Source organism: Anomaloglossus baeobatrachus, chromosome 11 (genome assembly GCF_048569485.1).
Source record: "Anomaloglossus baeobatrachus isolate aAnoBae1 chromosome 11, aAnoBae1.hap1, whole genome shotgun sequence".
Taxonomy (NCBI): domain Eukaryota; kingdom Metazoa; phylum Chordata; class Amphibia; order Anura; family Aromobatidae; genus Anomaloglossus; species Anomaloglossus baeobatrachus.
This window is the reverse complement of record NC_134363.1, coordinates 54,217,688-54,244,589: the sequence shown is the minus strand read 5'-3', so window position 1 is coordinate 54,244,589 and position 26,902 is coordinate 54,217,688. Positions and strand designations below refer to the sequence as shown.

The following is a 26,902-nucleotide window of genomic DNA, read 5'->3' as shown; positions in this document are numbered from 1 at the left end:
CGGGTCCTGTCACCTCGTCACTGTGGGAACATCTGAGACTTCCTGCCTGTCCGACCCTGTGCTCACCTCCTCCTGCACACAGACTCCTCTCCTGCTGCAGGCACGCTGGGTGAGAACAGCAGACGCTGCCGACCACCCAGTACAGTGTGGGCGTGTCTGCCGTACTGGGTTGCGGCCGGCGCTTTTGCAAGTTTAAATAAACAGTGTGCGGTCAAAATCAAGAGACACCTGCTGAGACGCCAGCCCGCCCGCAGGACAACTACGAAGCGAGGTCGGGCTCTGTAATAGCAGTCTACCTGGCAACGGTGTATCTGGTCGGTATCTGCATCTGCTCTCAGCAGTGTAGATCAGGCCACGCCCCCAACTCTGAGCTAAGACAGAGGGGCCGGTCACAGACAGTAGACCGCGGGCCGCACCTTGCCCAGGTCTGGTTTACACTGTATGAGCACAGTGCATTCTGGCTATATACTCAAGGAAAACTATAGCATGGCGCCCACAAAAGGCAGGGGTGCCAAAACACAGGCTTATTATGCTGCCTGCGCCGCTTGTAAGACCCCACTACCGGCAGGTGCCACTGACCCTCATTGTGTGCAGTGTTCGACCCCTGTGCCACTTCTTCAGCCGGAGCCTATGCTAAGAGGGGCCCAGGGGGAGCCACCTGCTGACACTGTCCAGGTGACGGGGACTGAGTTTGCTAAACTCTCTGAGACTATGGCTAAGATACTAGAAGCCTTGCAGTCCAGGCCGGTATCTCAGCAACGGGACCCTGTTGAATCGTTGTTCCCGGGCCCCCCTCAGTTGGACCAACAATGTCCTCCCGGGGTATCTCCTACATCCCAGTCTGAGGGTTCTGACTTAGACCCCAGCCCCAGATTGACTAAGCGGGCTCGCTTAGAATTTCCCTCGACATCATATTGTTTAGGGTCTCAGCGGGGGGAATCTTTGGTTGATGATGCGGAGACAGCTGATCAGGATTCTGATCCTGAGAGCGCTCTCAATCTTAATACTCCAGACGGGGGCGCCATAGTAAACGATCTTATTGCGTCCATCCATCAGTTGCTGGATATTTCTCCCTCAGCCCCTCCGGCGGAGGAGTCAGCTTCTCAGCAGGAGAACTTTCGTTTCAGGTTTCCCAAGCGGACACAGAGTATGTTTCTAGACCACTCTGATTTCAGAGAGGCAATCCAGAATCACCATGCTTGTCCAGATAAGCGTTTTTCTAAGCGCCTTAAGGATACACGTTATCCTTTCCCCCCGGACGTGGTTAAAGGTTGGACTCAATGTCCCAAAGTGGATCCTCCAATCTCCAGACTGGCGGCTAGATCCATACTTGCAGTGGAAGATGGGGCCTCGCTCAAAGATGCCACTGACAGGCAGATGGAGCTCTGGTTGAAATCCATCTATGAAGCTATCGGAGCTTCTTTTGCCCCAGCATTCGCAGCCGTATGGGCGCTGCAAGCTATCTCAGCAGGTCAAGCGCAAATTGAAGCAGCCACATGCACGGCCGCGCCACAAGTGGCATCCATTACCACCCAGACTTCGGCAATTGCGTCTTACGCTATTAATGCTGTCCTGGACTCTGTGAGCCGTACGGCGGTGGCGACCGCCAATTCGGTGGTAATCCGCAGGGCCTTGTGGCTACGGGAATGGAAGGCAGATTCTGCTTCCAAAAAGCGCTTAACCAGTTTGCCAATTCTGGCGACGGGCTGTTTGGCGAGCGTCTGGATGAAATCATCAAACAATCCAAGGGAAAGGATACATCCTTACCCCAGCCCAAACAGAACATTCCCCAATAGAGGAGAGGGCAGTCGAGGTTTCGGTCCTTTCGGGGCGCGGGCAGGTCCCAATTCTCCTCGTCCAAAAGGTCTCAGAAAGAACAAAGGAACTCTGATGCATGGCGGTCTAAGTCACGTCCTAAAAAGAACATTGGAGGCACCGCTAACAAAGCGGCTTCCTCATGACTTTCGACCTCCTCTAGTAGCATCCTCGGTCGGTGGCAGGCTCTCCCGCTTTTGCGACGCCTGGCTGCCACAAATAAAAGACCGCTGGGTGAGAGACATTCTGTCTCACGGTTACAAGATAGAGTTCATCTCTCGTCCCCCGACTCGATTCTTCAGGTCTTCTCCGCCTCCCGAGAGAGCCGAGGCTCTTCTGCAGGCGCTGGGCACTCTGAAGGCAGAAGGAGTGGTGGTCCCTGTTCCTCTTCATCAACAGGGCCACGGTTTTTACTCCAACTTGTTTGTGGTCCCAAAGAAGGACGGGTCTTTCCGTCCTGTCCTAGACCTGAAACTTCTCAACAAACACGTAAAGACCAGGCGGTTCCGGATGGAATCCCTTCGCTCCGTCATCGCCTCAATGTCCCAAGGAGATTTCCTTGCATCGATCGATATCAAAGATGCTTATCTCCACGTTCCGATTGCCCCAGAGCACCAGCGCTTCTTGCGCTTCGCCATAGGAAACGAACACCTGCAGTTCGTGGCACTGCCATTCGGCCTGGCAACAGCCCCACGGGTTTTCACCAAGGTTATGGCTACTGTAGTAGCGGTCCTCCATTCTCAGGGTCACTCGGTGATCCCGTACTTGGACGATCTGTTGATCAAGGCACCCTCTCTAGAGGCATGCCAACACAGCCTCGACGCTACCCTGGAGACTCTCCAGAGTTTCGGGTGGATCATCAATTTTCCAAAGTCAAATCTGACACCGGCCCAATCGCTCACATACCTTGGCATGGAGTTTCATACCCTCTCAGCGATAGTGAAGCTTCCGCTGATCAAGCAGCGGTCACTACAGACAGGGGTACAATCTCTCCTTCAAGGCCAGTCACACCCCTTGAGGCGCCTCATGCACTTCCTGGGGAAGATGGTGGCAGCAATGGAAGCAGTCCCTTTCGCGCAGTTTCACCTGCGTCCTCTTCAATGGGACATCCTACGCAAATGGGACAGGAAGCCGACGTCCCTCGACAGGACCGTCTCCCTCTCTCAGGCGACCAAAGCTTCCCTTCGGTGGTGGCTTCTTCCCACTTCATTGTCGAAGGGGAAATCCTTCCTACCCCCATCCTGGGAAGTAGTCACGACGGACGCAAGTCTGTCAGGGTGGGGAGCGTTTTTTTCTCCACCACAGGACTCAGGGTACGTGGACCCGGCAAGAGTCCTCGCTTCAGATCAATGTTCTGGAAATTCGGGCAGTGTATCTTGCCCTGAAAGCGTTCCAGCAGTGGCTGGAAGGCAAGCAGATCCGAATTCAGTCGGACAATTCTACAGCGGTGGCATACATCAACCACCAAGGCGGCACACGCAGTCGACAAGCCTTCCAGGAAGTCCGGCGGATTTTGATGTGGGTGGAAGCCACGGCCTCCACCATATCCGCAGTTCACATCCCAGGCGTGGAAAACTGGGAAGCAGATTATCTCAGTCGCCAGGGCATGGACGCAGGGGAATGGTCCCTTCACCCGGACGTGTTTCAGGAGATCTGTTGCCGCTAGGGGGTGCCGGACGTCGACCTCATGGCGTCCCGGCACAACAACAAGGTACCAACGTTCATGGCACGGTCTCAAGATCCCAGAGCTCTGGCGGCAAACGCCTTAGTTCAGGATTGGTCGCAGTTTCAGCTCCCTTATGTGTTTCCTCCGCTGGCACTGTTGCCCAGAGTGTTACGCAAGATCAGGGCCGACTGCCGCCGCGCCATCCTCGTCGCTCCTGACTGGCCGAGGAGGTCGTGGTACCCGGATCTGTGGCATCTCACGGTCGGCCAACCGTGGGCACTACCAGACCGACCAGACTTGCTGTCTCAAGGGCCGTTTTTCCATCTGAATTCTGCGGCCCTCAACCTGACTGTGTGGCCATTGAGTCCTGGATCCTAGCGTCTTCAGGGTTATCTCAAGAAGTCATTGCCACTATGAGACAGGCTAGGAAACCAACGTCCGCCAAGATTTATCACAGGACGTGGAAAATTTTCCTGTCGTGGTGCTCTGCTCAGGGTTTTTCTCCCTGGCCATTTGCATTACCTACTTTTCTGTCCTTCCTTCAATCTGGACTGGAAAAGGGTTTGTCGCTCGGTTCCCTTAAGGGACAAGTTTCAGCGCTCTCTGTGTTTTTCCAGAAGCGCCTAGCTAGACTTCCACAGGTACGCACGTTCCTGCAGGGAGTTCGTCACATCGTTCCACCTTACAAGCGGCCGTTAGAACCCTGGGATCTAAACAGGGTGCTGATGGTTCTTCAGAAACCACCATTCGAGCCAATGAGAGATATCTCCCTCTCACGACTTTCGCAGAAAGTGGTTTTTCTAGTAGCAGTCACTTCTCTTCGGAGAGTGTCTAGCTAGCAGCGTTGTCGTGCAAAGCCCCTTTTCTGGTTTTTCACCAGGACAAGGTGGTTCTACGTCCGGTTCCGGAATTCCTCCCTAAGGTGGTATCCCCCTTTCATCTCAATCAGGATATCTCCTTACCCTCTTTTTATCCTCATCCAGTTCACCAATGTGAAAAGGATTTGCACTTGTTAGATCTGGTGAGAGCACTCAGACTCTACATTTCTCGTACGGCGCCCCTGCGCCGCTCGGATGCACTCTTTGTCCTTGTCGCTGGCCAGCGTAAAGGGTCACAGGCTTCCAAATCAACCCTGGCTCGGTGGATCAAGGAGCCAATTATCGAAGCTTACCGTTCGGCTGGGCTTCCGGTTCCCTCAGGGCTGAAGGCCCATTCTACCAGAGCCGTGGGAGCGTCCTGGGCTTTGAGGCACCAGGCTGCGGCTCAACAGGTGTGTCAGGCGGCTACCTGGTCGAGCCTGCACACTTTCACGAAGCACTATCAGGTGCATACCTATGCTGCGGCGGATGCCAGCCTAGGTGGACGAGTCCTTCAGGCGGCGGTTGCCCACCTGTAGGAAAGGGCCGTTTTACGGCTCTCTTACGAGGTATTATTTTACCCACCCAGGGACTGCTTTTGGACGTCCCAATTGTCTGGGTCTCCCAATAGAGCGAAAAAGAAGAAGGGAATTTTGTTTACTTACCGTAAATTCCTTTTCTTCTAGCTCTAATTGGGAGACCCAGCACCCGCCCCTGTTTTTTTGTGTACACATGTTGTTCATGTTGAATGGTTTCAGTTCTCCGAGTTTCCTTCGGATTGAAGTTACTTTAAACCAGTTTATAATTATTTTTTCCTCCTTCTTGCTTTTGCACCAAAACTGAGCAGCCCGTGGGAGCACGGGGGGTGTATTGGCAGAAGGGGAGGGGCTTAACACTTTTAAGTGTAGTACTTTGTGCGGCCTCCGGAGGCATAGCCTATACACCCAATTGTCTGGGTCTCCCAATTAGAGCTAGAAGAAAAGGAATTTACGGTAAGTAAACAAAATTCCCTTCTTTATAGTGTGCAGTCCAAAGAAACTGCACGTCTGAGTCCTCCAGATGTTGTAAACCAGACCGCCCCCTTAATTTGTATCTATTGTCTTGATTTCTGCTTAATCCCACCACTAGATGGCAGCAATAGATGTCACAAGGAGCACTGCGGTACAAGCGACATTGGAATTCTGTGTCTTCCTTATCTCTGGTGCTTGAAAGTTTGTGAACCCTTCAAAATTTCCATAAACTTGACCTAAAACTACACCAGATTTTCACACCAAGTCTTAAAAGTAGATAAAGACAGTAGATCAGACAAATGCAGGAAAAATATTACAACTTTCTGTTTGTTTTTTTTGAGGAAAATGATCAAATGTCAAATATCTGTGAATAACAAAAGTTGGAGAAACTTTAGGATTATCCGATGCAGGTGAAATTGTACCGATATTTTCAAACAATGGGCAACCTGTTTTATTTAAAGAATAGGGCTTTATCATTGTCTGATCTTCACAACATGTTTTTTTGGAATAGTTTCATGGCACGAAGACAGAAGACTTGCGAGGACGTCAGAATGGGAATTGTTGATGCTCATCGGGCTGGCAAAGGTTAGAAAGCCATGTGTAAAAACTTCGGACTCCACCAGTCTACAGTCAGACTGATTTGTGTAAAAATTAGAGGAAACTCAAGACCTAGAGATGAGCAAACCTGAGGTCTGGTGTTCGTACCAAACCCCTCCTTCCCCCCCCAGAGTTTGGGTGGTTTACATATGCAAACCAATCTTGCCAGCAGCGCTGTGCTCAGGTACGCTCGTTCCTCAGCCCAATGCAGTGTTTGAACGGCTCGCACTGGGGGTAATAGCAGGTATAGGTAATAGCAGTGTGATCAGATGTAGAGTACACCAAACCCCCAAAAATCGAAAAACCCCGCTTCCAGAAGTGATGTATTTATGGCTGGATGCATGTGAGCAGAAACCTATACTGCCCAATTAGTTACTTCCATTGGGGCTCAGGTGAAGTCCATTTCCCAAATCGAACTTTATATAAAGACCGGCTGAACTCTTCGAACCGAACTTCCATGGCTCCACTCATCTATACTCAAGACTATTACCATTCCCAAGAATGGTCCACCAACCAATATCACTCCAAAAGCAAGGTGTATAGTAATCTGTAAGATCACAAAGGAACCCAAGGTTACCTCTAAGCAACTAAAGGCCTCACATTAGCCTAATGTTTAAAGCTGAGGACAGAGAGCGCAAATATTAAAGGAGTGGTAAGTCCATCATCAAGAGGACACTGAACGACAGGTGAGTGCAGGGTGGGATTGCAAGGAGACAGCAATTTCCCTCCATAAAGAACATTGAGCTAAGATTTCTAAGGAATCTATTACCTCATCCCAGAGCTGGATTCACAGCTTCATTGCTCAGTGGTTCAGTATAATGGCCTCCATGCTGCTGTTTTCGCCTGTATTATTTCACATAAATTGCTGGATTCATATCTACACTGCTCAGTACTGCTGTATAATATGCACTATGATTCTGAGAGCTGCATTCATATCGAGACTGCTCAGTACTTCTATATAATATCCTCCATGCTTCTGAGAGCTGGATTCATATCTACACTGATCACTACTGCTATATGCAATTTGCTGAAGGTCACCTGGACAAGCAAGAAAGCTATAGGAATGATGAGACCACCATAATTCATTTGGTTTTGAAGGAGAAGTTTTAGGTTTGAACAAAGAAAAACCCTTTATTACAGCATAAAAACCATCATATTATCTGTGAAACATGGTGGTAGTATCATGGTTTGGGCTTGTTTTGCTGTATCTGTGCCAGGATGACTTGCCATCATAGATGGAACAATGGATACTGTATTACACCAGCAAATTCTAAAGGTCCATGAGCTGAATCTGTGGGTCATGTAGCAAGATAATAACCCAAAGCACACAAGTCGTTCTACAAAAGAATGATCAGAGAAGAATAAAGTTAAGGTTTTGTAATTGCCAAATCACGGTCCGAATCTTATAGAAAAGGTGTGGGACAGACCCAATGCGATCAGTGTATTGCAGAAAACCACCAACATAAGAGTTGACGCTGTTTTATAAAGAGTAAGAGGCTAAAATTCCACCAGGTCTAATCAGCAATAATCGGAAACTTGTTGCTCCTGCATAAAGTGGTCACACCAGATATGGTTCACATACTTTTGCCAATAAAGGACATGTCACATTGGATCATATTCCTATTTTCAAAAAATGGCAAAGCCTAATATTCACTCATCTGTGTGACTTGGTTCTTTATCTACTTGTAGGACTTGTGTGACAATCTGATGAACATTTAGGTCAAATTTATGCAGAAATCTGAAAAATTCTGAAGGGTTCACAAACTTTTCTAATGTAAAGGAAAGTCCCAGAGTTTCACTGGGTAATCAGAATTTAATCTACTAATTTGAAAGCTATTTGACCTGTGACCCAACGTCTGAACGAAATGTAAGATGTATTACCAGGAAGCAGAATCTTAGAAGACAACTCGAGGACTTGTTTTGAGCAATGCCACATATGCTATTATTAGGTTGCCATCTTGGGGTCTGAACTTTATTGAAATGGCTGTTCCTAGTCTTAGCAGCCCCACTGATCAAAGGGGTCACAGATCACAGGACCAGGTGTGTACATTGAATAGTACCATCCATGGTGCTGATGGGTGAGGATTCTTGGAGACCATACCCCAACAATCAGTTGTTGATGACCTATCCTATTCACGTACTATTCTTTTGATTCTTAGGAGTCCAGTAGGTGGTCTTACTTAATGATTGACAGCCTTTCCTGCATAACCATACATATATACAGTATATACACACATACTTAGTGCCCCGAGCTTTAATCATTTCTACCATTTGATCAGATCTTATGTCCAACGTGAAAGCTTCACTTTAAGAAAATTGTTTTCTTTTTGTCCTTCAGCATAGCTCGCACGATACAGAAACACCAACGGTTACTGAGCGTCCTGGAAAGCATGGACAATGGGAAGCCTATCCGGGAATCACGTGACTGCGATGTGCCTCTGGTGGTCCGCCATTTTTATCATCATGCTGGTTGGGCTCAGCTCAGGGATACGGAGATGGCAAATTGGAAGCCTCTTGGTGGGTCCAACTTGTTGCGTCGCCGGGGGACTGTGAGCCTGTTGCGTTGCCGGGGGACTGTGGGCCTGTTGCGTTTCCGGGGGACTGTGGGCCTGTTGCGTTGCCGGGGGACTGTGAGCCTGTTGCGTCGCCGGGGGACTGTGGGCCTGTTGCTTCGCCGGGGGACTGTGGGCCTGTTGCGTCGCCGGGGGACTGTGGGCCTGTTGCGTCGCCGGGGGACTGTGGGCCTGTTGCGTCGCCGGGGGACTGTGGGCCTGTTGCGTCGCCGGGGGACTGTGGGCCTGTTGCGTCGCCGGGGGACTGTGGGGCTGTTGCGTCGCCGGGGGACTGTGGGCCTATTGCGTCGCCGAGGGACTGTGGGCCTGCTTTGTCGCCGAGGGACTGTGGGCCTGCTTTGTCGCCGGGGGACTGTGGGCCTGCTTTGTCGCCGGGGGACTGTGGGCCTGCTGCGTCGCCGGGGGATTGTGGGCCTGTTGCGTCGCTTTGGGACTGCTGCATCGCCGGGGGACTGTGGGCCTGTTGCGTCGCTGGGGGATTGTGGGACTGCTGCGTCGCCAGGGGACTGTGGGCCCATTGTATTTCTTGATTATTTCTGTTTTCTGTGTTGTTTATAGGTGTTGTTGCCGCCATCGTTCCCTGGAATTTTCCGCTCATGTTACTTACTTGGAAAATCTGCCCTGCTCTGGCCATGGGTACGAGCCGCATGTCATGCTCTGTATTTCCGCACTTTAGTCTTTGTCCGTGCCAATCCTATGTAATCCTGTAGCTTCTTTTGTCTTTATGATCTGATTTAATGTGACAGGGGTTTTCCATCGATAAATAGGTTACGCTGTCTGGTGACTTTCCAAGAAATTAAGGATAAGGTATTCATCAGGGTGTATCATAAAGCTGCCATGTGTTCTAGGACACCCGTACGTTACATTTTTGGTGCTTTTTCCATTATCCAGACTTCAATAATAGCTGCTTCACCCCAGATCTGCAGACTTGCACCCATGCACAATGGCTGACACCTCTAGGGTGGGAAGGACTGAGGCAGATCATTTCTCCGTCAGGGCATATCTAGGAGTAAGCGATCCAGCCGGACTTTTCTTGCTACTTTCAGATTAAGGCTCTGTTCACACTCGTGTTCTTTTCTTGATTCTCCAGGAAATACTGTAGTGTTGAAGCCCGCCACATACACACGGTTGACGGCGCTTCTGCTGGCGGAGATCTGTGCCGAGGCCGGGCTGCCTCCAGGAGTCTTCAGTGTGGTCACTGGCGGTGGAGCTTTCGGGGAGAAACTGGCTGTCCATCCCGATGTGGATAAAGTCGCATTTACCGGCTCCACCGAGGTAACGACCAAGTCAGAATCTGTAGTAGTCACCAAGTACAAGACGTTCTGAGAATATCCAAGCATGATTGCAGGAATGTCATAAATATCTAAGTTAGACAAAAAGACTGACGGCACTCCCAAAATGCAGTCTGAACAGGTGCAAAACTGAACATGACATAACAAAAAAGACAGTTGCACTCTGAAATGCTAAATCATGCAAACAATGGATGCAAGAATATAGACATGCATTACTGCTTAAGGATATCTAGGAAAAATTGAGATATTTAGCGTAGAAAAATGGCCATTTCTATATCTGCCCAGTAGCCATGTCAAGGCAGATGCTTAAAGAAATCAGTGTAGGTTTCCAGTTTACAAGATATGCCTTGACGTGGCTGATTTCTTTAAGCATCTTCCTTGACGTGGCTACTGGGCAGACATAGAAATTGCCATTTTTCTATGCTAAATATCTCAATTTTCCTACCAGCAGGTTCCTACTCGCCCAGACACATGGAGGTTTGTAAGCCAGAGAGAGGCTTCAGTTCAGTGTAGGTTCCCAGTGTACAAATTATGCCTTGACGTGGCTACTGGGCAGATATAGAAATGGCCATTTTTGTATGCTAAATATCTTTGCTTTTCCTAGATTTCCTCTATCAGTAATGCATATCTATATTCTTGCATTCACAGTTTGCATGAGTTATCATTTCATAGTGCAACAGTCTTTTTTTTTTATATATATATATATATATATATATATATATATATAATATATAATATATATATAATATATATATATATATATTTCTACGACGGCCGTACCCCTTTATGGGGAGGTCTCACCTGGATAATCAATAGTAGTGGCACATGATCGGTGAGATTTAAGAAAACATGTTGGTGTTTTAGAGCATATCCACATGACTGCAAGTCATGTCCATTATGTAAAAGTGGACAACACGTGGAGCCACTAAATTTAAGGAAACCATTCACACATCCATTGGTCAACTCTGGAAATCACACTGTAATCGGACAAAAATAAATCCTTCAGGTTTGCATGCACATGCGGCGCGCTATAGAATATAAGGATGTGTCAACCATGGACTTGGGCATGGTCTGGTGTGCAGGCAAAACAGATGATAAACAGGGGTTCACCATGACAGACAAGGGGTACACTGGGGACATTTTAACAACTGTCAACCCTAGTGCTAGTGAGAACGAAGATAGACTCCATCTGCAACTGTACCCCACACTCCTAGCCAGTCCCTATACAGGTTCTTCACATATTGCTGAGCAGGAACCTGAAGCCCTGAGAGACCCTGCAGTAAACCCTGGCTAGTGAGTGGGAAGGTAAGGATCACTAGTCCCACCGCTGCACTAAAACAGCACACCAGGGAAGAAAGACAAACAGAGGAATCAACAAAGGATAAACTCCAACTTCTTGGCTGCAATCAGACACCAGAACTGCAGCCTACACCATAACAGACAGCAAGGGCTCCACCAGCTCCTTCCACCCCCAGGCCATTGGGAAGGTAATAAAAACTTCTTTCTGGCAAGGAATACTGACATTAATCCTATGACTGTCAAGGAAAGGAAATACATTTAATATTGAGAGTCTAGCATGGAAATGACTCTTTAGCCCTGAATCTGTCACTAGTCTCATAATACAGATCAACAGCTATAACAGGATGACTTCCTATAGCATTGTAACGCTATATTATATATGTATATTGGCTGCTTCTTTAAAGTCATACTTCTGCACAGTGTTCTTCTGACGACAGGTTGGACGTATTCTGCGGAAAGCAACAGCCGGCACCGGCAAGAAGTTGTCCCTGGAGCTGGGCGGCAAGTCTCCATTTATTGTGTTTGATACGGCCGATCTAGACAGTGCGGTGGAGGGAATTGTGGATGCCATTTGGTTTAACCAAGGCCAGGTAGGTTCAGATACTGCAGAAATCACAATGTAAGATATCGCCAGACTTGTCATCCTGCATCGGTACACCATCACATAGGCAACTGGAGCCAATGTGTGATTATTTTTTTTCTTTATTTTCTCCTGTATAAGCTAATACATCATATATATGCAGTTAGGGTGGAAGATCGGCTATCTTCTATATTATAACTATGTGACAGGTGCTGTGCAGTCATCATCAGTAACTGGGATAAGTGTTTCTGGAGAACTTTAGTGGTACAGTCCATGCAGTCATCCTGCAGGCAGTTCTGGTGGCTGAGATGATGACCCTCCTTTGGAGAACAAAGGAATGTAATTCTTAAGAGGTCACCATGAGATCTAGTGACTCTACAATATAAGCTAATACACCATTAGTATATACAGCCAGGGAGGATGATTAGCCATCTTCTACATTATAACTATGTAACAAGTGTTGTGCAGTCATAATCAGTAACTGTGATAGGTGTTTTGGAAGAACTTTAGTGGTACAGTCCATGCAGTTTCATCTGGTGGCTGAGATGGGGATCCTCCTTCCGAGAACAAATAATGTAGTTCTTTGCGGGTCACCATAAGATCTAGTGACCTAATTGAGGAGAAAGAATGGACTTTCAGATAGAAAGGAGCAAACTATATAAGGTAATATTAGCCGAATTATGTATATATTGAGGGACTAATATATATATTGAATTATAAGGGGTTGTCCAGTGAAATTAAGTTAACATCTATCCACAGAAAAGGTGATAGATGAGGTTCCTCTGGGAAGCTCATCTATCTGCAGAACGGGGAAGGTTTACTCGTTTTGCAAAATACTGCAGCAGGTTGTATGCCAGACTGCCTCTCCATTCTCTATTGGGGTGCCGGTCGAGGGAATGAATGGGGTGCTGGTTGAGAGAATGAATGGGGTGCCGGTTGAGAGAATGAATGGGGTGCCGGTTGAGAGAATGAATGGGGTGCCGGTTGAGAGAATTAATGGGGTGCCGGTTGAGAGAATGAATGGGGTGCCGGTTGAGAGAATGAATGGGGTGCCGGTTGAGAGAATGAATGGGGTGCCGGTTGAGAGAATGAATGGGGTGCCGGTTGAGGGAATGCATGGAGTGCCGGTCGAAGGAATGAATGGGGTGCCGGTCGAGGGAATGAATGGGGTGCCGGTTGAGAGAATGAATGGGGTGCCGGTTGAGGGAATGAATGGGGTGCCGGTTGAGAGAATGAATGGGGTGCCGGTTGAGAGAATGAATGGGGTGCCGGTTGAGAGAATGAATGGGGTGCCGGTTGAGAGAATGAATGGGGTGCCGGTTGAGAGAATGAATGGGGTGCCGGTTGAGAGAATGAATGGGGTGCCGGTTGAGGGAATGAATGGGGTGTCGGTCGAGGGAATGGGGTGCCGGTTGAGGGAATGAATGGGGTGCCGGTTGAGGGAATGAATGGGGTGCCGGTTGAGGGAATGAATGGGGTGCCGGTTGAGGAAATGAATGGGGTGCCGGTTGAGGGAATGAATGGGGTGCCGGTCGAGGGAATGAATGGGGTGCCGGTCGAGGGAATGAATGGGGTGCCGGTCGAGGGAATGAATGGGGTGCCGGTCGAGGAAATGAATGGGGTGTCGATCGAGGGAATGAATGGGGTGTCGGTCGAGGGAATGAATGGGGTGCCGGTCGAGGGAATGAATGGGGTGTCGGTCGAGGGAATGAATGGGGTGCCGGTTGAGGGAATGAATGGGGTGCCGGTTGAGGGAATGAATGGGGTGCCGGTTGAGGGAATGAATGGGGTGCCGGTCGAAGGAATGAATGGGGTGCCGGTCGAGGGAATGAATGGGGTGTCGGTCGAGGGAATGAATGGGGTGCCGGTCGAGGGAATGAATGGGGTGCCGGTCGAGGGAATGAATGGGGTGCCGGTTGAGGGAATGAATGGGGTGCCGGTTGAGGGAATGAATGGGGTGCCGGTTGAGGGAATGAATGGGGTGCCGGTCGAAGGAATGAATGGGGTGCCGGTCGAGGGAATGAATGGGGTGTCGGTCGAGGGAATGAATGGGGTGCCGGTCGAGCATGTGCACTCCCGTTCCGTCCTAATGGGGATAAAAGTTCCCTCTTCTGCCGATTTGGTGCACGTCCCAGTGGTCGGATCTGTACCAATTACCAAGTTATCATCTGTCTTGGCGATAGAAGATAACTTACTTTCTCCAGCCAGCTTCTTTCCGTTGTGAATTGTGTTGGTAGAAGCAAAATTTGGAGATGAGAGGACTTTGGGCCAGCTGAGGTCACGCGTAGCCGGTCAGTGATGTGCAGAGTATATAGCTATGTTTGTAGGATAGCCATGGAGTATCCGTGCAATCAGCGATCGCACAGCAGCTGCTGGGGATTACGTCGTGCCATCCTACGAGCAGATTTGGGTTTTTCTTATAGACAGCCCTCATCAATTCAATCACTACTGACATGTGCTACAGATAAATCGCATAACGCTGGAAGGAATCTCACTATTGCAGGTCACATGGATGACTTGTCCCCCCCATCTTCAAGGAGGAAGAGGCATCCGTCCATGTACTCCAAGGATTAGAAGCATTTCTTATGAATAGGACAGGACATTCCTCAGTAATGATAAAACCTCTGTGCAGCTGTCACTTGGGTAATCTGCTCCCTGGAAAGCTGAGTGACAGCCAGCACAACAACCTGCACATTTACCACCCACCCTTCCGGGGTATGACGTATAATATCACAGTAGCCAAGAGTTTTCAGGCGGAAACAAATTTTGTTTTTCACAAAGTTTGCTGTTTTTATCGTGACAATGTGAACTCCATATATTGTTATGAAGAAGCGGTTAGATAAATTGCGTAAAACGAACATTGACAACAAATTCCCAATTTCCACTGACTTAATCCTGCTACAAAATGACATGCTTACATCATTACAGTAATCTCTTCATTAGCTCATGGGAAAGTGTTTACAAGAACAAGGCAGCTGTCGTGCTTATTGAATTATAAGAGCAAACTTGGAGCTTTAGAAAGAGGACCACTGCTTGAAATCATTGTTTTCTGTTGTTATGCTTGTTTACCTGCAAATAAGTGCAGTCCTCACTGCTTTGCCTCCAAAGGGATTGACAGGCAAGGATATTGCTGCTTGAAAGATTGCCTCTCGATCAATTATTTTAGTTCATCAAGAGCTTCAAAAAGACAGGTTCACTTGTTGTTAAGAAAGCTTCACGGTGCCCAAGAAAGTCGATTAAATGATAGCAATGTCCTTGCCTGTAAAGCGTAGCACTTGGTGAACTTTCTTGGGCACCCTGAAGTTTTCTTAACAGCAAATGAACCTGTCTCTTTGAAGATCTTAATGATAGGTTGCCTCTAAATCAATTATTTATCATTAAGATCTTCAAAGAGACAGGTTCATTGCTGTTAAGAAAACTTCCAGGTGCCCTAGAAAGTCGATCAAATGATAGCAATGTCCTTGCCTGTAAAGCGTAGCACTTGGTGAATTTTCTTGGGCACCCTGAAGTTTTCTTAACAGCAATTGAACCTGTCTCTTTGAAGATCTTAATTATAAATAATTGATTTAGAGGCAACCTTTCAATTAGCAATGTCCTTGCCTGTAAAACCTAGCATTTGATGGACTTTCATGGAAATCCTGAAGTTTTCTTAACATTAAAGATGAGCAAACCTTTGGCGGTTCGGTTCACTGGCAGCAAACGAGCCTAGCTCAACAGGCTCAAGCTTGAACCAAACTCCGGATCAAATCACTGATTGACAGTTTGATTCTCCTCCCACATACAGCCAGCCATAAGCAGAATACTTCTAAGGGAGGGTATGCAGGCTTCTTAAAACTTTTTTTTTTTTTTTGTTTCCTTTTTTTTTTTGCACACTACATCCGAGCACGGTGTTGTTACCCCCAGTGTGCGCGGTTCAAACATTGCAAGCAGCTCGCACTGGGCTGAGCACCGAGCGTACCCGAGCACAGCATTGCTCGCGTGTATAAAGGTCACACGAAAAGCATCCGAACACTAAACCCATACCTTGATTTTTTAAGTTGGTGTTCGGCTCGAAAACCGAACCTCAGGTTCGCTCATCTCTATTTAACAGCAACTGAACCTGTTTCTTTGAAGTTCTGATGATTCAATAAATAATTGATTTAGTGGCAACCTTTGAATTAGCAAGGTCCTAGCCTGTAAAGGTTGCCACTAAATCAATTATTTATTGAATCATCAGAACTTCAAAGAGACTGGTTCAATTGCTGAGATGAGTGAAACTGAGGTTCAGTTTTCGAACTGAACACCAGCTTAAAAAAATCACGGTTCGGTGTGCGGATGCTTTTCGTGTGAACTTTATTCACGTGAGCAACGCTGTGTTCAGGTACGCTTGGTGCTGAGCCCAATGTGAGCCGCTTGCAGTGTTGTTTGAACCGCACACTGGGGGTAACAACACCATGTTCGGCTGTAGTGTGCAAAAAAATAAAATAGTTTGAGAGCCTGCCCACTCTCCCCCAGAGGTATTCTGCTTATGGCTGGCTGTATGTGAGCGGAGAATCAAACTGACAATCAGTGACTTGATCTGGAGTTTGGGTCAAGCTCAAGCGTGTGTCCCATGAAAGTCCATCAGAAGGTAGACTTTGCAGGCAAGGACATTGCTAATTGAAGATCTTAATGATCCAAGAAATAATTGATTTAGAAGCAACCTTTCAAAGAGACAGGTTCAATTGCTTTTAAGAAAACTTCAGGATGCCCAAGAAAGTCCATCAAGTGCTAGGCTTTACAGGCAAGGACACTACTCATCCAAAGATTGCCTCTCAATCAAATTTTTATTAGATAATCAAGAGCTTTGAAGAGACAGATTCAGTTGTTAAGAAAGCTTTAGGGGGCCTGTAAAGTCCATCAAGAGCTAGGCTTTGCAGGCAAAGACATTGCTGTTTGAAAGGTTTTCTCTAATTCATCTGTTGGACCATCAAGAGCTTCAAAGAGACAGGTTTAATTGCTGTTAGGAAAGCGTCAGGGTGCCCAAAAAAGTCCAAACATGTGCTAGACTTTACAGGCAAGGACATTGCTAATTCAAAGATTGCCTCTGAATTGTTTATTAGATAATCAAGAGCTTCAAAGAGACAGGCTCAATTGTTGTTAAGAAAGCTTCAGGGTGCCCAGGAAAGTCCATCAAGTCCTAGACTTTACAGGCAAAGACATTGCTAATTCAAAGGTTGCCTCAAAATCAATTATTTATTGGATCATTAAGATCTTCAAAAAGATAGGCTTTACAGGCAAGAACATTGCTGTTTAAAAGGTTGCCTCTAAATCAACCATTTATTGGATCATGAAGAACATTAAAGAGACAGGTTCAATCACTGTAAAGAAAGCTTCAGAGTGCCCAAGAGAGTCCATCAAGTGCTAGGCTTTACAGGCAAGGACATTGCTGTTTGAAAGGTTTCCTCTAAATCAACAATTTAATGGGACATCAAGAATTTCAAAGAGACAGGTTCAACTGCTGTGATGAAAGCTTCAGGGTGCCAAGGGAAGTCCATCAAGTGCTAGGCTTTACAGGGAAAGACATTGCTAATTCAAAGATTGCCTCTCAATTTGTTTTTTAGATAATCAAGAGTTTCAAAGAGACAGGTTCAATTGTTGTTAAGAAAGCTTCAGGGTGCCCAGGAAAGTCCATCAAGTGCTAGGCTTTACAGGCAAGGACATTGCTAATTGAAAAGTTGTCTCGAAATCAATCATTTATTGGATCATCAAGAACGCCAAAAAAACAGATACAATTGCTGTTAAGAAAGCTTCAGAGTGCCTTAGAAAGTCTATCAAGTGCCACAAAGGATTTAGATACACAATCTGTTCACTAGTGCAGAGCTTGCTCAGGAATGGCAGCAGGCAGGTGTCCAAGCATCTACATGTATAGTAAGGCCTTAGCTCCACCTGCGTATTGGGTTAAATATTGACTTTCATAGTAGTCAACTGCCAATAGGTGATGGTTAATTTGCATATTTTTCCCATGGAGCATTTCCTGTAAGATTTTATAGCCCTGGGGTCTCTTTAATCAGACTCCATACCGCCATAAGCTTTCAGAGGGGTAACACCTCCGCAGGTCGTGTAATAGTCACAAACATTGTGATTTTTCATTTTCTGAAAAGTTTATATTTTGAAATTGTGAAGGAATGAATACACAAAGTCTATTTATCTTCAGAATCTGGAAATCCCATGAGATTCCCCCACACCCCTGAGCTGCATCCAAGAACAGACTTCTCAAAATGAAACATAATTGTTCGTTTTCAAATTATTTAAAGGGGTTTTCTGGTTTCAGAAACCCCCTTTTTCCAATGTAAGCTTTACATACCCTCCCCTGGTCCAATTCTGGGTCTCTGTTATTGTCTGTAGCACAGAGGTCTTCTCGACAGCTGCTCAGAGGAGCTGAGCTCACGGTTTGGCTGCAGCGCTGTTGACGTGATCTCAACGCTGCAGACAATAACAGGCACTGGGAGCAGCTGTGGAGACTCTGCTCTAGACCAGGGGAGGGTGAGTAAAGCACAATTTTTTTTTTATTTTTTTAAACAAATGCAAACTGGTTTCCGAAACGGAAAAACTCATTTTACTTGGGGCAGTTCCACGACTGTCTCGCTTCTTCTTGCTGTCAGGAGCGGTGGCAGACGTCAGCCGTGTGTTTTTGTTTTTTTTTTTTTTTATCTCTAAGGTCGCTGGCCCCAGTCTACATATCGGAGCGGTTTAGTGCGGAGCATATGGCGGTTGTACAGTTGGAGGCGCAATGAATTAAATAGCTGGCTGTAAATCACAGACTACTTTGGAGACAAACCAGAGTTAAACAGTTCTACTGATTTATGTGTAACCGGAGCACTGGCCTGTCCGGCCGCTCGTTCATCATTAGACCTGCTGGGGAATAACCAGTGCACTCTATGACGAAAAATAGTTATGTGATGGGACTTATTCTAAATCACAGGACTGTCATCTCTTTAGATCTCCCAACCGGAGCCCTAGTTTATCCTAGGACCCCCCCCCAACATTATTCTTGCAATGTGGAGGCTCGGTGACCCCTGAAGCTTTCTGCACTTCATGGATCTCAAGTCTGTTTCCGTCAGACCCATGAAAAGTGAATGAAGAGTATGCTCGACTACCACTCTAATTAAAAGGGGGTTTTCTCAACATCTTTCTTCAGGAGAAAACCGCTCCTCAGACTCCTGTCTTCCTCCTAAATTGACCATTTGGACCAGCGGCATCTTCACCCGAAATGTGCAGTGTCGGATGCTCCAAGCAGTGAAGTGGGTGGACAGTCAAGCTACAAAGCAGCGCTTACCAGCTCAATGAGCAGCGCGTACCAGCTCAATGAGCAGCGCGTACCAGCTCAATGAGCAGCGCGTACCAGCTCAATGAGCAGCGCGTACCAGCTCAATGAGCAGCACATACAAGCTCAATGAGCAGCGCTTACAAGCTCAATGAGCAGCGCGTACCAGCTCAATGAGCAGCGCGTACCAGCTCAATGAGCAGCGCGTACCAGCTCAATGAGCAGCGCGTACCAGCTCAATGAGCAGTGGGTACCAGCTCAATGAGCAGCGCGTACCAGCTCAATGAGCAGTGCTTACCAGCTCAATGAGCAGCGCGTACAAGCTCAATGAGCAGTGGGTACCAGCTCAATGAGCAGCGCGTACCAGCTCAATGAGCAGCGCGTACAAGCTAAATGAGCAGTGCTTACCAGCTCAATGAGCAGCGCGTACAAGCTCAATGAGCAGCGATTACCAGCTCAATGAGCAGCACTTACCAGCTCAAATAAAAAATTGAACATTGACAAGGCAGACATCCCTGAATTCTCTGCATTAACCATTGCAGCATGCTGTCTTCTACTTAGCAAAAACCTGCTGACAGATTTACGGCTTTTTTTCCCATATACTGTCACCCATCGTTTTCTATGTGCATCAGTTGTTGTGCTGGATCAAAAAACCTTAAATTGCTGCACAAAGTTCATAGCTTTATCATTAGTTGTGTTCAGCTCTGACATAAAACTGATAGAGGCAAAGCCAGGGCTAAGGGAACCATCAGGCATGAGCTCGGCCTAGGTTGATCGATTTTTCTCCTTTTACACCAGGTTTGCAGCGCGGGGTCCCGGCTTCTCATGCAGGAGTCCATTGCTGAAGATTTGATCCGCAGACTCAAGCATAGGATGTCCCACCTGAGGGTCGGGGACAGCCTAGACAAATGCATCGACATGGGAGCCCTGGTGGATGAAAGCCAAAAGAAGACCATCAGCGAATTTGTGGACGAGGCTCGTTCAGAAGGGGCAGAGGTGAGCGGCCGCTCTGAAAACTAATGGAAATTGGGCGGCACGGCGGTGGCTCAGTGGTTAGCACTGCAGTCTTGCAGCGCTGGGGTCCTGGGTTCAAATCCCACCAAGGACAACATCTGCAAGGAGTTTGTATGTTCTCCCCGTGTTTGCGTGGGTTTCCTCCGGGTACTCTGATTTCCTCCCACACTCCAAAGACATACAGATAGGGACTCTAAATTGTGAGCCCCAATGGGGACAGTGTTGCCAATGTATGTAAAGTGCTGTGGAATTAATAGCGCTATATAAATTAATTTATTATTATTATTATTATTATTATTATTATTATTAAATGGTTATATATATTTGCAAATTTCCAACTTACTATCTTAAAGGCTGTACCAATTTATGGTAAGGATTCAGCACGTTTGGCTGGAGGTACACTGACAGGGAATTTGCCAGCTATTTCTTCGGCGCTCCATTGGGAGACCCAGACGATTGGGTGTATAGCACTGCCTCCGGAGGCCACACAAAGCATTACACTAAAAAGTGTAAGGCCCCTCCCCTTCTGGCTATACACCCCCAGTGGGATCACTGGCTCACCAGTTTTCTGCTGTGTGCGAAGGAGGTCAGACATCCACGCATAGCTCCACTGTTTAGTCAGCAGCAGCTGCTGACTATGTCGGATGGAAGAAAAGAGGTCCCATACTAGGGCCCCCAGCATGCTCCCTTCTCACCCCACTTTATGTCGGCGGTGTTTGTTAAGGTTGAGGTACCCATTGCGGGTACGGAGGCTGGAGCCCACATGCTGTTTTCCTTCCCCATCCCCCTGAGGGGCTCTGAGGAAGTGGGATCTTACCGGCCCCCAAGCCCTGAGGCCGGGCTCCATCCACAGACCCATGGAACCTGCTGGATACGGAGCTGGGTACCGTTCAGGGACAAGGCCCTGCGACATTAAGGTACTCTGTGTCCCCGTTTGTACAGGCCGCGCACACTCCAGACTTGCTGGGTGTGCTAGTGCGCCGGGGACAGTAGCGCTGCGCGCTGGGGTTACAGTCACTACAGTTTGTCTGAGTGACTTTATGTGTTGGGGACTGCCGCGCCGGCCGCCCCTGGAGCGGCGGCGCGGCTGCGACTTGTAGTGCGCCGGGGACTTAGCGCCGACCGTGCTTTTACGACGGCGGCGCTTATAAATCTAGTCCCCGGCTTTTGCGGCCTAGCTCCGCTTCGTTCCCGCCCCCACCCTGTCAATCAGGGCAAGGGAGAGACGCTGTACGTTTATTCAGCGCCGAGGGCTGGAGCCTTATTTACATGCTCCAGCCCTCTCACTGAGCACAGTAGGGCGCAGGTTTCCCGCTCTTTGTCTGCACACGCCCAGGGCCCGCCCCTCTCCACAGGACGCCGGCAGCCATTCCTACATGCAGTCTGGCTGGAGAACGGACACAGGCTCTGGGAGACCCAGACAAGGGATTTCTGGCGTCCACACACCCACGTTTAGCGGGCGGTAAGCAGCACTTAAGTGCTGGCCCCACTAGTGCCACAGTGTGATATTTGTGTACTTTTTTCTCTGTACCATATATATATATATTTTGCACTGTAAGGTCGCTTCTTGGCTGTATACCCCAATTGCTCTGAGGAGACGACAACATGTCATCTGCAAAACGCAAGGGTGCCAAGACACAGGCTGTGAACGCTGCTTGTGCCGCTTGTGGGGCTAATCTACCGGCAGGTTACAATGACCCCCATTGTGTGCAATGTTCGGTCCCTGTGCCACTTCGTCAGCCGGAGCCTATGGTGGTAGTGGCCCAGGCAGAGTCGCCGGTGAACCCTGTCCCGGTGACGGGGACAGAGTTTGCTGTTTTTGCTGACAGGATGTCTGTCACTATGACAAAAATCCTAGAGACCTTGCAGGCCAGGCCAGTTACTCAGTCCATGGACACTGCTGCGGCAATGTTCCCCGGTCCCCCTCAGTTGGAGTTAATCCGTGCTTCAAGGGGGTCCCAGGCATCTCAGCCTGACGGCTCTGATTCAGATGACAGTCCCAGGCAGCCTAAGCGTGCTCGCTGGGAGAGACCCTCCACGTCATCACGCGGATCAGGGTCTCAACGAGAAGAGTCTCTACATGATGAGACAGAGGAGGGGGATCAGGAGTCTAATCCTGAAACCGCTCTCAATCTGGATACTCCTGATGGTGACGCCATGGTAAATGACCTTATAGGGGCCATCAATAGTCTATTGGAAATTTCTCCCCCTGCCCCTTCTGCAGAGGAGGCAGCTGCACAGCAGGAGAAGTTCCATTTCAGGTATCCCAAGCCTAAACTGAGTACTTTTCTGGACCACGCTGACTTCAGAGAATCAGTCCAGAAACACCATGCCTACCCAGATAAGCGTTTCTCCAAACGTCTTAAGGATACACGTTATCCCTTTCCCCCTGACGTGGTCAAACGCTGGACCCAGTGTCCAAAGGTGGACCCCCCAATCTCCAGGCTTGCAGCTAGATCCATAGTTGCAGTGGAAGATGGGGCTTCACTTAAAGATGCCAATGACAGACAGATGGACCTTTGGTTAAAGTCTGTCTATGAAGCTATCGGCGCGTCGTTTGCTCCAGCATTCGCGGCCGTGTGGGCACTCCAAGCTATTTCAGCTGGCCTGGCACAGGTGGACTCTATCATATGTCCAGCAGTGCCGCGAGTAGCGTCCCTAACCTCGCAAATGTCTGCGTTTGCGACTTACGCTATCAACGCTGTCCTGGACTCTACAAGCCGTACCTCAATTGCGTCTGCCAACTCTGTTGTCTTGCGCAGAGCCTTGTGGTTAAAGGAATGGAAAGCGGATTCTGCTTCCAAAAAATGTTTAACCAGCTTGCCGCTATCTGTAGATAGACTGTTTGGTGAACAATTGGCTGAAATCATTAAGCAATCCAAGGGTAAGGACTCCTCCTTACCCCAGCCCAGATCAAGCAAACCTCAACAGAGGAAGTGGCAGTCGAGGTTTCGGTCCTTTCGAGGCTCCAGCAAGACCCAATTCTCCTCGTCCAAAGGGACTCAGAAGGAGCAAAGGAGCTCAGATTCCTGGCGGGCTCAGTCACGTCCCAAGAAAGCAACCGGAGGAACCGCTTCCAAGGCGGCTGCCTCATGACTTTCGGCCTCAGCCCTCCGCATCCTCGGTCGGTGGCAGGCTCTCCCGCTTTTGCGACATTTGGCTGCCACAGGTCAAAGACCGGTGGGTAGCAGACATTTTGTCTCACGGGTACAGGATAGAATTCAGTTCTCGTCCTCCGCCTCGGTTCTTCAGAACCTCCCCACATCCCGACCGAGCAGATGCCCTTCTGCAGGCGGTGTGCTCACTAAAAGCAGAAGGAGTGGTGATCCCTGTTCCTCTGCAGGAACAAGGGCAAGGTTTTTACTCCAATCTCTTCGTGGTTCCAAAAAAGGACGGCTCGTTCCGTCCTGTTCTGGACCTAAAGCTGCTCAACAAGCATGTGAACGCCAGGCGGTTCCGGATGGAATCCCTCCGCTCTGTCATTGCCTCAATGTCTCAAGGAGATTTCCTTGCATCAATAGACATCAAAGATGCTTATCTCCACGTGCCGATTGCTACAGAGCACCAACGTTTTCTACGTTTCGTGATAGGAGACGACCATCTCCAGTTCGTAGCTCTGCCATTTGGTCTGGCGACAGCCCCACGGGTTTTCACCAAGGTCATGGCGGCAGTGGTAGCAGTCTTGCATTCTCAGGGACATTCGGTGATCCCTTACTTAGACGATCTACTTGTCAAAGCACCCTCTCAAGAGGCATGCCAACACAGCCTGAATGTTGCGCTGGAGACTCTCCAGGCTTTCGGGTGGATCATCAACTTTTCAAAGTCAAACCTGGCACCGACTCAATCACTAACGTATCTTGGCATGGAGTTTCATACTCTCTCAGCGATAGTGAAGCTTCCGCTGGACAAGCAGCGGTCTCTACGGGCAGGGGTGCAGTCTCTCCTTCAGGGTCAGTCGCACCCCTTAAGGCGCCTCATGCACTTCCTAGGGAAGATGGTGGCAGCAATGGAGGCAGTCCCGTTCGCGCAGTTTCATCTGCGTCCACTTCAATGGGACATTCTCCGCCAGTGGGACGGGAAGACAACTTCCCTAGACAGGAAAGTCTCCCTTTCTCAGACGGCCAAGGATTCTCTGCTATGGTGGCTCCTTCCCACCTCATTAACGCAGGGAAGATCATTCCTGCCCCCATCCTGGGCAGTGGTCACGACAGACGCGAGTCTGTCAGGGTGGGGAGCAGTTTTTCTCCACCACAGGGCTCAAGGGACGTGGACTCAGCAGGAGTCCACCCTTCAGATCAATGTTCTGGAAATCAGGGCAGTGTATCTTGCCCTATTAGCCTTCCAGCAGTGGCTGGAAGGAAAGCAGATCCGAATTCAGTCGGACAACTCCACAGCGGTGGCATACATCAACCACCAAGGAGGGACACGCAGTCGGCAAGCCTTCCAGGAAGTCAGGCGAATTCTCATGTGGGTAGAGGAAAGAGCTTCCACCATATCAGCAGTTCACATCCCGGGCGTAGAAAACTGGGAAGCAGACTTCCTCAGTCGCCAGGGCATGGACGCAGGGGAATGGTCCCTTCACCCGGACGTGTTTCAGGAAATCTGCCGCCGCTGGGGGGTGCCGGACGTCGACCTAATGGCGTCTCGGCACAACAACAAGGTCCCGACCTTCATAGCGCGGTCTCGCGATCAAAGAGCTCTGGCGGCAGACGCCTTAGTGCAAGATTGGTCGCAGTTCCGGCTCCCTTATGTGTTTCCACCTCTGGCACTCTTGCCCAGAGTGTTACGCAAGATCAGATCTGATTGCGGCCGCGTCATACTCGTCGCCCCAGACTGGCCGAGGAGGGCGTGGTATCCGGATCTGTGGCAGCTCACGGTCGGCCAACCGTGGGCACTACCAGACCGACCAGACTTACTGTCCCAAGGGCCGTTTTTCCATCGGAATTCTGCGGCCCTGAACCTGACTGTGTGGCCATTGAGTCCTGGATCCTAGCGTCTTCAGGATTATCCCAAGGGGTCGTTGCCACCATGAGACAGGCTAGGAAGTCCACTTCTGCTAAGATCTACCACAGAACGTGGAAGATTTTCTTATCCTGGTGCTCTGCACAAGGAGTATCTCCCTGGCCATTCGCGTTACCTGTCTTTCTTTCCTTCCTGCAATCTGGGTTGGAAAAGGGCTTGTCGCTCGGCTCCCTTAAAGGGCAAGTCTCGGCACTATCCGTGTTTTTTCAGAAGCGTCTAGCACGACTTTCTCAGGTGCGCACGTTCCTGCAGGGGGTTTGTCATATCGTACCTCCGTACAGGCGGCCGTTAGATCCGTGGGATCTAAACAAGGTCCTTGTTACTCTCCAGAAGCCGCCCTTCGAGCCTCTGAGGGATGTGTCACTTTCTCGACTCTCACAGAAAGTGGCCTTTCTGGTAGCGGTCACGTCTCTTCGGAGAGTGTCTGAACTAGCAGCGCTGTCATCCAAAGCTCCTTTCCTGGTGTTCCACCAGGACAAGGTAGTGCTGCGCCCCATTCAGGAGTTTCTCCCTAAGGTGGTATCCTCTTTTCATCTTAATCAGGATATCTCCTTGCCTTCCTTTTATCCGCATGCAGTTCATCGGTATGAAAAGGATTTGCATTTGTTGGATCTGGTGAGAGCACTCAGAATCTACATTTCCCGCACGGCGCCCCTGCGCCGCTCGGATGCACTCTTTGTCCTTGTCGCTGGTAAGCGCAAAGGGTCGCAGGCTTCCAAAGCCACCCTGGCTCGATGGATCAAAGAACCAATTCTTGAAGCCTACCGTTCTGCTGGGCTTCCGGTTCCATCAGGGCTGAAGGCCCATTCTACCAGAGCCGTGGGTGCGTCCTGGGCATTACGACACCAGGCTACGGCTCAACAGGTGTGCCAGGCAGCTACCTGGTCGAGTCTGCACACTTTCACCAAACATTATCAGGTGCATACCTATGCTTCGGCGGACGCCAGCCTAGGTAGAAGAGTCCTGCAGGCGGCAGTTGCCTCCCTATAGGGGAGGGCTGTCTTGCAGCTCTAACATGAGGTATTTCTTTACCCACCCAGGGACAGCTTTTGGACGTCCCAATCGTCTGGGTCTCCCAATGGAGCGCCGAAGAAGAAGGGAATTTTGTTACTTACCGTAAATTCCTTTTTCTTCGGCGCTCCATTGGGAGACCCAGACGATTGGGTGTATAGCACTGCCTCCGGAGGCCACACAAAGCAATTACACTAAAAAGTGTAAGGCCCCTCCCCTTCTGGCTATACACCCCCAGTGGGATCACTGGCTCACCAGTTTTTCTGCTTTGTGCGAAGGAGGTCAGACATCCACGCATAGCTCCACTGTTTAGTCAGCAGTAGCTGCTGACTATATCGGATGGAAGAAAAGAGGGCCCATATGGGGCCCCCAGCATGCTCCCTTCTTACCCCACTTGTGGTTTGTAAGGTTGAGGTACCCATTGCGGGTACGGAGGCTGGAGCCCACATGCTGTTTTCCTTCCCCATCCCCCTGAGGGGCTCTGAGGAAGTGGGATCTTACCGGCCACCAAGCCCTGAGGCCGGGCTCCATCCACAGACCCATTGAACCTGCTGGATGTGGAGCGGGAGTGCCGTTCAGGGACAAGGCCCTGCAACTTTCAGGTACTCTGTGTCCCCGTATGGCAGGCCACGCACACCCCAGGCTTGCTGGGTGTGCTAGTGCGCCGGGGACTGTAGCGCTGTGCGCTGGGCTTATAGTCCCCGCAGATTACTGGGGGACTTTATGTGTGTGGATCGCCGCGCCGACCGCCCCTGGAGCGGCGGCGCAGCTGCGACTTGTAGTGCGCCGGGGACGCGCCGACCGCGCTTTTACGGCGGCGGCGCTTCTAACTTTAGTCCCCGGTTTTCTGCGGCCTAGCTCCGCTTCGTTAACGCCCCCCA

At 49.2% G+C, this 26,902-nt stretch overlaps 1 protein-coding gene across 1 annotated transcript in view; it reads left to right on the top strand.

The window, feature by feature from the left end:
- ALDH16A1 (aldehyde dehydrogenase 16 family member A1) overlaps positions 1-26,902 on the top strand; it is a 123,426-nt gene that overhangs the window by 38,231 nt on the left and 58,293 nt on the right. The window contains exons 4-8 of the mRNA XM_075328598.1: positions 8,284-8,462; positions 9,077-9,154; positions 9,609-9,793; positions 11,547-11,699; positions 19,773-19,970. Coding sequence (XP_075184713.1) covers positions 8,284-8,462; positions 9,077-9,154; positions 9,609-9,793; positions 11,547-11,699; positions 19,773-19,970 — 793 coding nt within the window. The remainder of the gene's footprint in view (positions 1-8,283; positions 8,463-9,076; positions 9,155-9,608; positions 9,794-11,546; positions 11,700-19,772; positions 19,971-26,902) is intronic.